The sequence below is a fragment of the Phyllobates terribilis genome, unplaced genomic scaffold (genome assembly GCF_046119375.1).
Source record: "Phyllobates terribilis strain yellow unplaced genomic scaffold, ASM4611937v1 Scaffold_4__5_contigs__length_816908805, whole genome shotgun sequence".
Taxonomy (NCBI): domain Eukaryota; kingdom Metazoa; phylum Chordata; class Amphibia; order Anura; family Dendrobatidae; genus Phyllobates; species Phyllobates terribilis.
Window position 1 is genome coordinate 748,014,837 of NW_027362764.1, and position 17,435 is coordinate 748,032,271.

Genomic DNA, 17,435 nt, shown 5'->3' on the forward strand with positions numbered 1-17,435 from the left:
ATTCAGAAAGGGGAGAGAGGGAAAACTAAGCAGAACCAAAATATATGAAACAAGAATAACCTCAAAGAACCCTAACTGTGGTCAAAGTAAAAGGTGCTGAAAAGGTAGACAAACAGACACTCAGCAGGAATACAAACTGTGTTTGCCTAGCAGAGAAAACTCCGTATCTGAAGTGCTGGAACTCCTTAGCACAAATCCACCTAGAAGTATAGCCAGCAAGGAAGTGCAGTGAAGGGATAATATATAAAGCCCAACCCAGAATGTGATAGGGCAACCAAAATGGGACAATGGAAGACACCTGGAAAGAAACAAACCAAGAAGAGAGAATAATGACAATAGGAACCATCAGCACAAGGCCAGGGAAGGAAAGGACAATAGCCCAGCAGCCAGAAGAACCGACCAGGAAGCAAAAGGTCACCGGATCAAACACCCAAACCGAGCCATGCCACAAATGTCTTGGTACAGTATAGATAATAGATCGTGATGGAGGTTGATCTTTAGTAAAGTTTCATCTGTTTGCCTCTCATAATAATTTAGACCTGGGTGTGAATGCAGATTTTACATATTGAACATTTCCAACATAATGTTCTTTAATCTATTTATTATGTCTTTGATGGAAATACAAAAATCACCAGATACTTTTTTAATATTTTTATTGTAGTAAAAAAAAGTCATATGTCTGAATACAGGAAAGGTAACGAGCAAGTGACAGTTTTGTAGAATGCTAGGCTGAAAGGAAGGTGGTGCCATCCAGTGCTCATCAGTGGTACTGCAAATACAAAATATTTATTTTGACCACTTTAGTACTGGAGGGTTTATCACCACCACCCCTCCTCCCTTACTACCTAGCTTATTTTTATGGAATTTTATTATTTTAGCATCGCTGGATTCAAAGAGCCATACATTTTGTTGCTTTATATAGACTCGTTTTTGTGGATTGAGTTCTATTTTGTATTTTTAATGGCCCATTTTGGTATACATATAGTGCTGCTCACCATTATTGGCACCCCTTCATTTTTTTCATAGAGTGTACAATATCTTCAGAAATAAATTCCAATGTACCAAAGTTATATCCTCAGGATTTTTTAATCAGTGGTCCAAATTAATACAACAATAAAACATTGTTTTCATTGCACCGTCTGTAAACAAACTGTTGCTTTGCGTTGCCAAAAAGCTCTATTTTTGTTTCATCTGTCCACAGAACATTTTCTCAGAAGGATTGTGGTTTGTCAAGGTACTCTTAGTCAAAGATCAGTCATTCCTTTTTTATGTCTTTTCTTCAGCAATGGTTTCTTCCTTGGCCTTCACCCTTGAAGCTCTGCTTGGTTTAGTGTGCGGCGTATGGTACTTGTTGAAACCATGACCCCAGACTGTTCCAGGTGGCCTTCAGGTCTTTGGATGTTTGACGTGGTGTTTATTCCACCATTCGCACCAGCCTTCGAAGACATCTCTTGTCAATTTTCCTCTTTCCCCCACATCCAGGGAGGTTTTTGACGGATCCATGCTTGGCAAACTTCTTAATACCATTGCGCACTGTTGAAACTGGGATACCAAGTTCTTTGGAGATGGCCTTATACCCTTTGGAAGTCTTGTGTTAGCAAATAATAGCAGTTCTGATGTCCTCAGACAGCTCCTTTGTCTTCACCATTGTGACAAAGGAACAGGGCCTACCATGTGGCTGGAAACACTGAACTCATCATTCATTGGCTAATTCATGTCACATAGGCATCGACATTTAATCACAGGTGAATCTCATTTGTGATTTACCACAGGCGAGTCAAAATGTGTTTCCATAGTAAATTAATGTAAAGTGTGCCAATACCAGTGACACAGCAAGCTTTAGGTTTTTCTATTTTTACCTCCCATTGTTCTTATTTTTAAATTGATTTTTTTAAATTATTTTAAAATTATTTTTTACATTTATTGTTTATCATTTGCTCTTTTGTATTTAACACACGTGGTCTATACAGAAAAACTTTCACTTTTTTTTAGGAGATATTCCACATTGTGTGCTTAAACTTCATGGGTGGCAATAACGATGAGCAGGACTATTGAAGGGGGGGGAGTGAAAAAAACAGTGATTCCATCAATTGTTTATATAGTAACACTTTTTACTGTGCAGCATAAATTTCATGTTACTTTTAATCTGCAAATCAGTACGATTAAGGCCATACAGAATATCTATAGTTTTTTATGTTTTCTCCATTTGCACAATATCATATTTTATGGGAAACAAAAGTGTTTATGGCACCGCACTCCAAAGGCCATAACTTTTTATGTCTCCATGTAGCCGTATGAGCACTTGTTTTATGAGGGATAAAAATGTGACATACCCTAGGGAGAATAGTGGATCCTATGTTATCTACTGTATATAGAGGTGTTATCAGTCATTGTACAGAAGGAGGAGGTGAGCTGTGACATCAAGTATTGTGAATGGTGGATCCTGTGTTATCTACTGTATATAGAGGTGTTATCAGTCATTGTACAGGAGGAGGAGGTGAGCTGTGATATCACCTATTGTGAATGGTGGATCCTGTGTTATCTACTGTATATAGAGGTGTTATCAGTCATTGTACAGGAGGAGGATGAAGTGAGCTGTGATATCACCTATTGTGAATGGTGGATCCTGTGTTATCTACTGTATATAGAGGTGTTATCAGTCATTGTACAGGAGGAGGAGGAAGTGAGCTGTGATATCACCTATTGTGAATGGTGGATCCTGTGTTATCTACTGTATATAGAGGTGTTATCAGTCATTGTATGGGAGGGGGAAGAGGTGAGCTGGGATATCACCTATTGTGAATGGGTGATAGTGTGTTATCTACTTTATATAGAGGTGTTATCAGTCAACGTACAGGAGGAGGAGGTGAGCTGTGACATCACCTATTGTGAATGGTGGATCCTGTGTTCTTTACTGTATAAAGAGGTGTTATCAGTCATTGTACAGGAGGAGAAGGTGAGCTGTGATATCGCCTTTTATGAATAGTGGATCCTATGTTATCTACTGTATATAGAGGTGTTATCAGTCATTGTACAGGATGAGGAGGTGAGCTGTGATATCACCTAATGTGAATGGTGGATCCTGTGTTATCTGCTGTATATAGAGGTGTTATCAGTCATTGTACAGGAGGAGGAGGTGAGCTGCGACATCACCTATTGTAAATGGTGGATCCTGTGTTATCTACTGTATATAGAGGTGTTATCAGTCATTGTACAGGAGGAGGAGGTGAGCTGTGACATCACCTATTGTGAATGGTGGATCCTGTGTTATCAGCTGTGTATAAGAGGTGTTATCAGTCATTGTACAGGAGGAGGAGGTGAGCTGTGACATCACCTATTGTGAATGGTGGATCCTGTGGTATCTACTGTATATAGAGGTGTTATCAGTCATTGTACAGGAGGAGGAGGAGGTGAGCTGTGACACCATCTATTGTGAATGGTTGATACTGTGTTATCTATTGTATATAGAGGTGTTATCAGTCATTGTAATCCAGAATCAGAAGAGTGAGTTTAGTATTAGGACTAGTGGAGAGTGTGAAAATTCTAAGATTTCCAATCTTTATGTAACAGTGATATGGAAATTTAAAAAAAACGCCATCAAACGGGTTTAAAAATCCACTTTAAAAACCTCATTTAATCGATAGGCCGTTTTCTGATGTCTCATTACCTGTACAGAATGTATGGATTAGAACACCCTCATACGAAGCAGGAAAAAGAAGCGAAAGACTCGGACCCATGCACAAGTCTTCTCCAACAGCATAAGGATGCCTTGCCAATTGTTCCACCTCCTCTGCCGCCACCTGCGTCTTACCATTTCCACATGCTCTGCTAATCATTTCATTATATACTTAAAGATGAAGTTGTTCTGATTTTCTGATACAGAGCTCTAAATTCCCAGCCCAAAGAGTAAAGAGTTAAAAGGGATTTTCTAGGACTAGAATATTAGTGGCCTATCTTTATGATATGAACGTCAGAAGGCAGAGGACTAACTCACAGCACCCCTACATGGTCGCAGCGCTATGTCTCCATTATTTGCCAAGGTACTGTCCCTGGTGGTTATGTCTAGTATTGCAGCTCACTGCAACATTGGCCTGTCCTAAATAAGTTAGGCTACATTCACACATCCGTTTCCACTTTTACATCCATCAAGAATGGGCCAGTTATTCCCTTATGTGTCATCTGTTTTCATTGCATACTGTTCTCTCCCGTTTTGTAAAAACTTTTCATTGGATTTTTTACATTTAAAAATTTAAACTCAATACCTTGTCCGATTACCTCTTACTCCATCGATTCTGGAACAGTTTTTCTTTTTCTTTTGTGACCCTCCGTTCTAAAGTTATGCCCACTGGTAATAATGATGCATATTTTCCCTTTATCCAACTGAGTACTCATCTGGGGGCGTGGCCATGTTTTGATTGGTTTAACATCACAGGAGAAAAAGAAAACGCCCACTGAGAAGTTCTCTGATTGAAGGAAAAATTTACATTTTTATTTCCGGGGGGCACACTGCATTGGCTTCGATCAGCAGTTGGACCCCCATCGATCTGATATTGATTGCCTTTCCTAAGGATACATCATCAGCATACCAGTCCTTGAAAACCCCTTTAAATAATAAAACTTCGGAGTGTAAAAAAAAATGGAAAATTTCAAGATTTTTTGGAGCTGATTGATTAAACAGTTGAAGTAGCGTCTAAAGATGCGTTCCCTCTAAGGCGTCATTCAGACATTGGATGTTTTTTTCTCGTACGTAAAACATTGACTTTTTGTTTCAGTTTATTTTTTTTGTGTATTTTTTCAATATATTTCCTCCCTTTATTCTCACATTAAAAGAAAAATTGCAGAGGTGTTTTAAAGCTCCTCCTCTCAATTTTTTTTCGCGGACCCATTTTTTAAAATGGGTGCGTTTGATCCGCAAATCAGATAAAAAAAAACAGACTTTTTTTGGTCTTTTTTTTTTTTTCGAACAGTTGGTTCCCCCCTCAAAAAAAATGGACATGTGACATGTGGGTATGAATAGAATACAAACAAGAATAACGAAGCTCAGAATGAAATCTAAGGCATTAAAAAAATAGCAATCGCATGCAATCCATCTGCTTTCCACTAGAGGGCAGCATGTTCCAGATTATAACTGAGACAGATCTGCAAAAGTGAACTTTTGCCTAAATAGTAGAAAAATGTTGGTTTCTATGGAGATGCCGCCAGCACACGGATGGTCAGTCAGCGGAAATAACCGCTTTTCCAGGATTTATCTACAAATATTTCTATAGTTCAGATCAGAATTACACCAGAGAAAATCTATAGTTTTACACAGGTTTTTTTCTACAGCTTTTTTTTTACTTCTGAACTAAATTTAAAAAAAAATTGCAATAGTTTGAGAAGCATAAGTTGACATGCTGTGATGTCAAGTGACTTTATTTTGCAAATTCTCTTCCCGACCAGGCGATTTTTCATTTTTGCTCTTTCATTTTCTAGTTTTCTTCTTCTTCCAAGAGCCATAACTTTTTTTTTTCCGTCAACATGAGGGCTTGTTTTTGCACATATTATATGATAAAAATAAATGATGTCATTCATAACTTCAACTTTCCCCACAAAAATAAAGCCGTCATACACCTACGTCGCGAGAAAAAAAAAATAGTTATAACTATGGTGAAAAAAAAAAAAAAGAAAAATGACCGCGTCACCAAGAGGTTAATATGTAGAAAAAATATATCACACACTCAGGAAAATGTTTAAATCCATCCGAGGAAAAGCTAATATGACCTCAACCAGCAGGTGGCGCAAGGTGCTCAAGATGTTAAAAACTGCTGCAGAGTATTTGGGGAGGTAGAGGGGGAGGGTAACGTACTGTCAAAAAGTGAAATGTGACCAGCAGATGTCTCATAGACAATGACGCTGATTGAGATGTCCAACCAACAGTCATCTAGAGAGATACTGACCATGCAAAAGGCTCATGGTTGAACTAGGGTGAAAAATGACTCCCAAAACTGTGCAGCAGAGGCAGAAATGGGTAAAAATATGAGCAAAAATATCCATTATCTGACTACCTGAACAGCGGCTGTATAATTGGCAAGAATGGGTTAATTTGCCGTTCAGTATCCCAGGAAAGTTGGGTGGACATACTGGTTCCGTGGAGAATATATTGATTCCATCTTGAAATGGAAATGCCCTTTAAATTCTTCTACTAAGATCTTAACGTAACTTCAATATTGATATTTCAACTAAATAAAAAAAAATAAAGTTATTATTTCAAATGTTATAGTCGATTTTGGGCCACACTTCCCAGAAATCTCTTCGAATCAGTGCGGTTCATAAACTGCCCAGAGAATCATGGGAGATGTAGTTGTTACTTTGTGTCAACACTGAAAGTTCCGTTGCTCCGCCCACTGCACTGATACAATGTTTCCAGGCATTCCGCTGCTTCCCGCCCCCAGGTAGGTGGTCACCAGAGGGATGTGGGAGGCCGGACACGACACTGGGGGAGTAGTGAATGGAGCTGGTAATGGCTGCGGAGGTCACATAACAGGTAGGGGCGATACTTCAATTTCAGTAACCTACTATATATTTGTACTACGTGATGTTATATGTTGTAGATATGACCTCTGCCATCACGCTCCTTCTCATTTTACCCGTCAGGAATGTCAAAGAAAGAGGAAGGATCCAAACATCTGCACCCTCTTCGGACAACGGTTGAGCAGCTAGTGAAGTGTTACGGGGTAGATCATTCCAGAAAATTCCAAAAGACAGAAACTAAACATGTGATAAGTTGCAGGTACAGGTGAGTGAGGGGCGGTATATGTGTACAGCTGACTGATCGTCCCCTATGGATCATATACGACCCGTGACACTATGGGGAGATTTAACAACATTGGTGCAGAAGTCACATGATCCACGGGACAGGTGATAAATGTATGGTCGACGGGACCCCACAGACCCCTGTGTGAACAGAGCCGTGCTGTGCATAAACTGACCTGCGGTGCATTTTTTTCAAATCCCCAACATGTCAATTTCTTTTTCGTTTGCTGAGTTTTATGTGTGGATTTTCCCCATAGACTTGCATTAGATGTTGAAAATCCGCAGGTAAAAAAACTCACGTAATCCGCACATGACTGCATCAATAATGTTTTTGTCAAAGCCAAATTCCAGAAAGTATCAAAAACAAAGCAGCTTTATTAAAAACATGACATATCAAAAAGAGACAAAAACCGCATCTAAAAAAAACGCTCTCGAAAAGACGCAAGTAACCTCGTTTCCATAACAGTCGCAGAAAATCTGCAACATAAAAAGCTCACCAAATACTTATTGTGAGAACATAGCCTTAAATGTTGCAGTCACGATTGGCAATGATATCTAAGAGGCAATACCCACAATAGGGTAAAAAAAAAAAAAAAAAACGTTAACTAAGAAACCAGGAGGTGACAAGTGTCAGAAAAAGTGAGGGCAAACAGAGAGAACCCCAAAGCGAGTTTCACGTTTAGCTTCTTCAGGAGGAACAGCATTACCAGTCAGGTAAAGTAAAGTAAGAGCAAACAGAGTGCCCAAACTTGTGTTTCGCGTTTAGCTTCTTCAGGAGGAACGGCATTACCTGTCAGGTAAAGTAAGGGCAAACAGAGTGCCCAAACTTGTGTTTCGCGTTTAGCTTCTTCAGGAGGAACGGCATTACCTGTCAGGTAAAGTGAGGCTAAAAGGATTACCCAAACTTTTAAGTTGATCTTGAAATGCGTGTTGGAGGGCACTGGTGCCACTTGTCACAATCTGGTTTCTAGACTACTTTTTTTTACCTAAAGCTCCACTAATATGAGGTTTATTGTTTCCAGGTGGATGGTATGTGCAGAATATTAAGATTTGTGCATGAGTTGCTGTGTACCTGTGCTACTATGCCTCGTAACTATGATGGGAAATTTGGCACATGTATTTTTGTAATAATCTGTTCATTTGCCATTGGTTATGACTAGGTGCATTCATTTCTTTTCTTTTCTTTTCTTTTTCTTACATATCTGATTAGTGTATTGGGCAGTCAGGTATTTAGCCCTTTGTCATATCGTCCTTCTTTATACCATATTCTCACCTGTATTTGTGTTTACTTAAAAAGGGTTGTTCGGGACTTTAACATTGATGACCTATTCTCAAGATAGGCCATCAATGTCTGATCAGTAGGGGTGTGACCCTCGGCAACCCTCACCGATGAGCTGTTCCCGCTGTTGGCAGTGGCCGGAACTGCTCAGTTGCGGAGCTGCACACCACAGCTCCATCGACTGCATAGTGGCCTTGACCGGGTACTGCACACCTGCTCCCTATTCAAATCAATAGGAGGTGGATGTGCAGTACCCGACGCCGCCATTATTCCGTCAACGGAGTTGTGCTGTGCAGCTCCGCAACTGAGCAGTTCCGGTCACTGCCAACACTGGGAACAGCAGTGGGGGTGCCGGGTGTCACACCTCCACAGATCAGCCATTGATGACCTATCCTAAGGGTAGACCCTCAAAGTTAAAGTTCTGAACAACCCCTTTTAATAAAGATTATATTCAGTTCAGTCTTGTTTTGCTCCATTTAAATGGCTCAGTTGGTGCCATGCTGTCATCCTGCAGCCGCCCTACATTTGTAGCTTAATCATGATGATGATGTCCTACCCTGTCTTCAAGTGACTCCAGCACCCTGAGCCATTTGTCTACATCCCGGCATTTAGAACAACGCCTCCGACCCAAAACCTGTGCTGCATGCCGAGCCTGCGTGTCCACTAGCCTTAGTAACTCCACACTGGAAGTTCTTAAGATGCAACCATTACTCCAGACACACCACCTTCCCTACTACTGTGCAAAAAGCAACAAAGAGACTCCGAAAGCAAGAAACAAAACTAGGACGCAGAGCGAGGTTACCGTTCTGTTACAGGTAAATTGTGACCAATCAACAGCTTAAAGGGAATCTATCACTAGGTTTTTGCCACCTAATCTGAGAACTGCATAATATAGTGGCAGACATACTGATTCCAGTGATGTCTTACTTACTAGACTGCATGCTGTAGCTTTTATAAAATTACAGTTTTATCAGCAGGAGATTATCACCAGAGGACTAGTAAACGTGCTGCCCTGTAGTCCAGCCACACCCTCCACCACTGATTGGCTGTTTTTTGTCTATATACACAGAAAGCAGCCAATCAGTGGTGTGGGTGGGGTTATACAGAGCTCAGCATTCAGAGAACTGGTAGATCTGCAGCAGAGAAAACTGGGATTTTATCAAAACTGTAGCACCCAGTAAAGTAAGTGACACATCATTGGAATCAGGATCTCTACCCTTACAATATGCTGCTCTCAGATAAGATAGCAAAAACATTGTGACAAATTCCTTTTTAAAGGCAATGGCTTATACATGATTTTACTTCTGCTTATTAAATGTAACAGGGATATTATTTATTTAAAAAAAAACTCAATATGGGAGTTTAGACACAGGCCTTTCATGCCTGTATTCCTTGTACAAGCAGGGTAGCTGGATGTGTGTGTGCTTTATGGCAGCTGCAATGAATGGAAGTTGATGGAAAGTCAAGTGTCAATAGGCTTAAACAGTCTCCAGGAAGTGTTTAAGTACAGGTCCTTCCTCAGAGATCAGAGTGACATGGGCGCTGCATGCACAGAATATCTCTGTGTCTAATGTAACTCTTACAATCCTGCCTTATTTAGACCTCCAGCAGTGTCCTACTATTACATCTAATAGTAATGAGATAACTCTGTTGACTCTGTCCCAGCCTACACAGCAAAGCAGAAAAGTGAGCTGTGGTAAGCAAAGTTGTCATCTCATTGTGTGTGCTCCAGGCCAAATTTCAAAACTGGAACAGTTTGTAATATTTATACATGAAAAATCATAAAAGCATTAAAAAAAAAAATTAATTAAAATGTAATTTATTTTCTGACCTAAATGATTATGTTCTCTTTCAGCTTCCACATTCCAAAAATCTGATTTTGTGTAATGGTAACACGTCTGGCAGCAATCGGGGCTTTACTTCATCTTGTAGCTCCAGGTTGTCAGGTAAAATCACAGGTTTTCCAAAGCTGAGATTTAAAGCCCAAATTGGGCTCCAAATGTAAAATGGGTAACAGCGCACCCACCCCACAACCACATGTCATTTATATCACTGGTGTCTTCTCATGCATCAGAAGAGCCATTGGGCCCCGTCAGACACCCGGTCTGGATGCGGTTACCCCTATAGTTACAATCCTGTGCTTTCTCAATTACTATTCTTTTTCTGTCTAGAACAGCAGGTGCGCTCCTTGCCTTGTCTACCCGCGCTACATCGGACTGGTTTTCTATCTACACGTACTGGTAACACTGGTGGTAGATGCAACACTACGTATCATCCAGACCCAGAACTAAGACAATGGATTGTAGAGTTTGGAGGTGACGAAGAAGCGGCTTTTATGGCCAGAGGACTTCAGAAGTTACAGCTGGCGTACGAGATGGGCAAAGCGGAAATGTACCAATCAACTCAATGTAAACCCGTCACGGAGTGCTAATATCAGACTCATCCTCCTACCGTAAACGGACGCCTGCTAACAATATGAACGGTGTTTCTTTATACCATCTCGAGGCTTCTTAAAGGGAATGCATCACCACAAAAAGCCTATTGTGTAAAGGGAACCTGTCACTTTGGAAAACGCTAGTTGCAAGCAGATATAGGGTGAATCTGCAGGAAAATAGAGTTACAATGCTGCCCGGCCGCCTTACTGAAAGTGCAACTACTAGGAGAAAATTAACTTTTTTTTTTTCCCTGGGAACCACCGGCTTTTAGTCATGGGGGCGTGCACGGAGCAGCTACAGACATCGCTCTCTATACTGGGAACGGTACCAGTAAGCACGCCCCGCGACTTCGATTGACAGCCGGCTGTGCAGTGTATCTGACAGTCAAAGTGCTGGGGCGTACTGCGTGAGAGATGTCATCAATGACTGCAGTGGCTCCGTGAACGTCCCCACGACTGAAAGCCGGCGGCTTATAGGAGGGATAAAGCTATTTTCCTCCCAGTAGCCGCACTTTCAGTAAGGCAGCCGGGCAGCATTGTAATGCTATAAATGTGCAGATATATATATACAGTATATCTGCATTTTCCAAGGAGACAGGTTCCCTTTTAGAAAGTTTTTATGTTAAAGAGGTTGGCCACTAGCTCGATATTGATGACATATCGAACAATATCAAATTGGCGGGTGTCGACACATGGCACCCCTCCTGATGGCAGACGCCGGATGTAAACAGTATAGGGAAATGACCACTAATCAGTGTACGCAGCTAATAACAGACGATCAGAAGCGGGTGACAGATGTCGGATCCCCACCGAACTGATACTGATGACCTATCATCAGATTAGGTGATAACAGATTGCTGAGAGTTTAATGAGCCCGAAAGCTCTGAAGTGCCCCATTGGATTGGAGAGGTTGGGGGTCCCCGAGAATGGACATCAAGTTATCACCTAACCTCTCAACAGGCGCTAACTTGCCAAGTTGGGAATATCCCTTTAAACATACTTCTGTGCTGTCTTTTATTTGTCATGTTACTATTTATATTAAAAAAAATACTGAAATATTGTACTGATTTCTGTGCCTCCTAATAATGACACTGGTGTTCTTTAGAGATCACGACTCAGCAGTCAGGTCATCATCACCGGTAGGATGGAAGAGAACGTCTCCATCAGAAAGCGTGGGGCAGAAAACATAGGATCCCCCATTAGCAAGTGGTGGGGAAAGCTCCGCACTGCCTCCCTCCTACAGTGATCTCTGCCCACCCACCTAAGGAGGTGGAAAACCCCCCAAATCAGCAGCTCCCACACAACATGTCTGCTTCTCCTAATGCACAGCTGAGTCCGGATCAGGACATTTGCCGGGTTCTGCAGTGATGCATCTCCTGCTCCGCTTCTGTATTTTCCAAGATCAAAGTGTTCAAAAGCCTTCCAAAAAAAATGTACGCTCTTCTCATTTTATGTTTTTGAGTATTTGGGGTTTGAGCCCTTCCTTAAAGGGAATGTTCCAGAACAATCCACGTTACCCCAAACTGTTTATATGGTCATGTTTCTGGTGCAATCTGTTGCTCCCTGTCTGAAAAATCAATGTTTTTAATTAATATGTAAACGAGCCTTAAAGGGGTATTCCCATCTCCAAGATCCTATCCCAATATGTAGTAGGTGTAATGATAATATTAGCAAAAACCTCCAATTAGAAATGTAGTATAGTTCTTCTGATTAGCTATGTTGCTTACCCTATGTGCAGGGCATTGCAGTAGCTTAGGTATCCATGGTTATGACCACCAACAACTAACTAACTTTAAGTTTTGTCTTAAGCCTGTGAAATGCTGCTCGATGAAGTTGAGATCTGGTAACTGGCTAGGCCATTGCAGAATATTTCACTTCTTTGCCTTTGTAGCCTAATTTGGGTCATTGTCCATCTGTACTGTGAAGCATTGTCCAATCAATCTTGCTGTATTTGGTTAGATGTGAGCAGAAAGTATAGCCCTGTACACACAGGATTCATCCAGCTGCTTCTGTCTTCAGTCACATCATCAATAAACACTAGTGACTCGGCGCCATTGGAAGCCATGCATGCCCGCGCCATCACACTGACTCCACCATGTGTTAGAGGGTGTGCTGTGCTTTGGATCAGGAGCCGTTCTAAGACTCCTCCAGACTTTCTTCTTCCCATCATTCTGGTACAAGTTGATCTTAGTTTTGCTTTTCCAGAACTGGACAGCTTCATTAGATGTGTTTTTGACAAAGTCTGATCTGGCCTTTCTATTTTTCAGGCTGATTAATGGTCTGCACCTTGTGGTGAACCCTCTATATTTGCTCTCATGAAGTCTTCTCTTTATGGTAGACTTAGTTACTGAAACACCTACTTCGTGGGGAGAGTTCTTCACTTTGGTGGATGATGCGATCATCCACCACTGTTCTCTTCCATGGATATCCAAGCCCTTTTGAGTTCCCAACCTCACTAGTATGCTCTCTTTTTTTTTTTTTTTTTTTTGCAGAATGTACCAAACTTATGATTTGGCCTCTCCTAACATTTCTGCTATCTCTATGATGGATTTCTTCTTTTTTTTCAGCCTAATGATGGTCTGTTTCTCTTCCAAGAGCTCCTTTGACCGCCTGTTGTGGGTTCACAGCAACAGCTTCCCAATGCAAATGCCATACCTGGAATCAGCTCCAAACATGTTACCTGTTAATTGATGATGGATTCATGAGGGGAAAGCCCATGCAGCCCATTAAGGAGCTTTTGAGATTGACCAATTACTTTTGGTCCCTTTAAATAGAGGCCGCTACATAATAAAGAGCTGTAATTCCTAAACCCTTACTCCAATTAGGATGTGAATATTCTCAAATTAAAGCTGAGAGTCTACACTTTAAGATCATATTGATAATATAACTATCTTGAATATGTTTTGGTAAACAGATAAAATGCCAAAATCTGTATCACTGTCCAAATATTTATGGAACTAACTGTATATGTTATTATTATTTTTATAATAATAATTAATAATAATAGCTGCTACATATTCAGAGAGGAATTTAGAGATGGTAATACCCCTTTAAGTGCTCTTGTAGTGTCAAAGCACTTTGCAAGGCTATACCTCCCAGGCTCCAATCCCCGCCCGGGCCCCATCTTCTTGTATTGTATAGTAAAGCAATGAGCTGTCAGTCAAGCAGAGGAAGGAGAGGATGTGTGGAGAATAAAGCCAGGAAGAAACAAGCTTGGGAAGTGCTTTGACAGTCCTAGAGCACTTAAGCCTCATTTATATGTTAATTAAAAATAGTGATTTGTGGGAGACATAACCTCTCATACAGCAACATGACCATACAAACAGTTTAGAAGTGGGGGTAGATCGTTCTGACAGATTCCCTTTAAGGAAAGGGCTCGAACCCAAAATGACCTAAAATGAAAACAATATTTGGAAGGATATTGAACACTTTGATCTTGGAAAGCTAGCACTAAAAATACAGAAGAAGTGGAGCAGGAGATGTATCTCTCCCGACCCATCCTCTATTATTCCTTCTAGAAATTTCTGAATAAATTGACAACTAGGAGTTACCAGTTAGGGGGGAGGGTGTCCCTGCACACTATAGTGCTGACGAGGGGAAACGGTAACGCTTAGTTGACAGTTTATTTATCAATATCCAGGAGGAATAACAGAGGAACGGCACAATGCAGAGTTCGAAGAAAAGATTCCCAGCATTGATATTTCATAGGAAATGCAAGTATTTAGTAAGCAGTGGTTGGAACTAGAACATTAAAGTTCGGTGCATTATGGGAACATTACTTTTATCAATAATATTTTTTTTTGTTCAATTATTGTAAATATTTTAAATGCTGTTTTTGTGGTCTTCATGTGATCATTGAAACATTTTTTTGGAAAATCTTGCACTTTTCTTCTAAAATAAAAATAGTCAATCAGCTCTGCTCTAGTGAAATGAGTAAAGCTGAGCTGTAATACTACACCCAACCTAGGGACAGGGGTGGCGCTGTTTTTTTTGGAATACAGCAGCTTTATCCTCTTGGACAATCTCTTTAATGTGACATTTTGCATTGCTACTGATTAGTGTTAACTATTGCGAGACCGGCGCAGCTGAGAAGATTCGGCTCCACGTTCAATCCTCGTTTGACGCATGGCTGTAAAAATTAATATGGCCGTCCTCTCCTAAGCAGATCGCACCGCTATTTATATCACTTATTCCCGATGCCATTTTCTGCCTGGCTCGGCCTCTTATCAGACTGCTCGTGCTTGATGGTGTCAGTGATGTTACTGCAGATTTAATTATATCCCCGTTGTGTGGAGTCTGCCAGTTCTCAGCCGCTGCTCCGCACGGTCGCGAGGTCTGCGACTAATTATTCCCTCATGTATCCGGCACATCGCTGCTCCAGTCCTGCACAATATTGGGGTAGATTTACTTATCCGATCTTATATGAGGACAGTTCAAGCTTAGGCTAAACACTCTGAGAAGGCGCAAACTTTATCGCAGCACCCAGAAACGATCGAAGAAAATGGCGACACGAACCAAATATTTTCTTTATACAAAATTCAGATTTTTTTTCATTTTTTTTTTAAGGATAGGTCGTCAGTATCATAATCTCAAAAAAATTACGGTATTAAAAATGGAGCATGCCCTGTCGCAATAATAAAGAAACAGCGCCACTCTTGCCTATAGGATGTGTCTGGTATTGCATCTCAAATGAATGAGAGCCTCTCTGTGTACCTTTGATTTTCTCTAATATCATAGAGCGAGTTTAGTATTTTTACTTTTAAGGGTTTATTCCCATCTTCAGAAATGGGTGTTGTCAGATAGTGCTTGCATGTACAAGCACTTTTGCTATTTACTGCTTATTAAAAATTTCAGCCATTTTTAAGATATTAACTGTAGCATCGGCGTCTCTGCCTCCTGCCGGGCAGAGAAGCCGTTCCCCTCACCGCCACGACCCTAGTCCGGCGTCTTCCGGCTCCCATCCTGCAGCTACTGTGGCGCGCACTGGCACTGGGCACCGTGCTTAGGGCGCGCGCGCTCCCTCCCTCTTAAAGGGACCGCGCGCACCATCCTAAAAAGTCCCCGGCCAATGGCCGGAGGACTTCCCCTATTTAAAGCACCTCCTCTAATATGGAGGTGCCTGTGCAATGGTTGTTGTTCCGTGTGCTAACACTTGCTTCAGCCCTCAGGTCCCGCTGCCTGTCAGCCCAGCCCGCCAGTCTGCCTGTCAGTCCTGCTGGCCAGTCTGCCTGCCTGTTACCTGTTGTGCCCGCCAGCCTGCTTACCAGGAAGCACCTGTCTGTTACCTGTTGTGCTCGCCTGCCTGCCTACCTGGAGCACCTGCCTGTTACCTGTCGTGCCCGCTAGGTTGTCTCTCCGGACCACCCGTCAGCCTTCCAGCCGTGCTCATCCGCTGTACCGGTCAGTTCCTGCCATCTGACCCGTGGGAGTCACCTGCTCTCACACAAGGTCGGTCCCAGAGTGGCACCTGGTCCCCCTGCTCGATCCCTCCCTGATTCACGGAGCCGATTGAGCCGCCGTTCAACCTTGGTCAGGCCGAGTAGGTACTTAGTCACGCCCCTCTGGTCCCTCCTTGCACGGAAGCACAGAGGTTCCACCTCCTGGACCCCTAACATTTTGCACAGGCTATGGAACCTGGTGGCCCCCAGGCTCCTTCGCTCTCTGACCTGTACCAGGAGGTCTCACCTCAGAGATCCCAACAGGAGACTATCCTGTCCTATCTGTGGTCAGTCAACTCTCGCCTGGACACGCTGTCCACCCCGTCTGTGTCCGTCTCTAGCCGAGCGGCACCCGCTCCGGCGGCTCCTCAACCTACTGGCGCTATGGCACCCGGCTCTGGAACGGGGCTCTGTGCGCCTCCACGTTTTGGTGGTGACCCAGTCTTATGTCGAGGCTTCCTAAATCAGTGCACGCTGCACTTTGAACTCCTGGCACATCAGTTCCCCTCCGACCTGGCCAAGATGGCGTTCATCATGTCTCACTTCACGGGGGAGGCATTAGCATGGCTAAACCCTCTGTGAGAGAGAGGGGATCCCCTGGTGTCCGATCTTCCGGCTTTCCTCACTGCCTTCCGGAAGGTCTTCGATAAGCCGGACGAAAAACTTCTCCGCCAAGGGAGTATCACCGTGGGCCAATATGCCGTAAATTTCCGTGCCCTCGCATCAGAGCTTGCCTGGACCAACGAGGCCCTGGTGTCCACCTTCTGGGAGGGCCTTTGAGCTAGCCGGTCGTGACATCCCTTCCACCCTGGACGACCTGGTGTCATTAGCTACCCGGATTGACATCCGTTTTTTGGAAAGAGCTAAGGAGACTACCCGGGAGAGAAGATTTCCGCTTCTCGCTCCTGTATTCCAAAAGCCTGCCTCCCAACCAGCAAATTCCCCGGGCATGCTCGCCTGAACCCATGCAAATTGACCAAACCAAGATGGTTAGATCTTGCCAGGAGACGCGCCGAGCCGAGGGGAGTTGCTTCTACTCTGGCAGTAAAGAGCATCAGATCCGTTCCTGCCCGGTGAAGCCGGGAAACTCCAGTGTCTAGGACCGCTTGGAGAGATCGTCCTAGGCAAGAGTAAATCCTCTCTGTCCTTGACTCTATCAGTTTCCATTTCCAGTGGTGAGATCCGCTTCTTTGAGACTGCCCACCTGGATTCCGGAGCCGCTCTATATCTCATTTCTCAGGTTCTTGTGGAGCGGTATCAGATTCCTACCATACGTCTGGCTGAACCGTTGGCGGTCGCTTCCGTTGATGGGAGACATCTTCCGGAGACCATCTTGCTCGTCACAGAGCCTGTAACCCTTCAGGTGGGAATGCTGCACTCGGAGAAGATCTCCTTTCATGTGCTGTCCGGTCTCTCTCACTCCCTCTTGCTTGGTCTACCCTGGTTACAGAGACATGAACCTGTCCTGAATTGGAGGTCTGGTGAAGTGCTC

The 17,435-nt window shown here is 42.8% G+C and overlaps 1 protein-coding gene across 4 annotated transcripts; it reads left to right on the forward strand.

Moving 5' to 3' along the window:
- The first annotated feature begins 6,354 nt into the window (after nucleotides 1-6,354).
- Nucleotides 6,355-11,520, forward strand: LOC141266008 (uncharacterized). 4 transcript variants are annotated; one of them, XM_073679836.1, is made up of 5 exons: nucleotides 6,355-6,523; nucleotides 6,634-6,775; nucleotides 8,649-8,886; nucleotides 9,927-10,017; nucleotides 10,243-11,520. In XM_073679836.1, the coding sequence occupies exons 1-5, from the start codon at nucleotides 6,451-6,453 to the stop codon at nucleotides 10,500-10,502; spliced, it is 804 nt and encodes a 267-aa protein (XP_073535937.1). In that variant the 5' UTR covers nucleotides 6,355-6,450; the 3' UTR covers nucleotides 10,503-11,520. The 4 variants fall into 4 exon arrangements, with proteins under 4 accessions (XP_073535937.1, XP_073535936.1, XP_073535935.1 ...); XM_073679835.1 differs by having other exon boundaries at nucleotides 6,634-6,769; nucleotides 8,640-8,886; XM_073679834.1 differs by having other exon boundaries at nucleotides 8,640-8,886; nucleotides 10,243-11,518.
- Nucleotides 11,521-17,435: the final 5,915 nt, after the last annotated feature.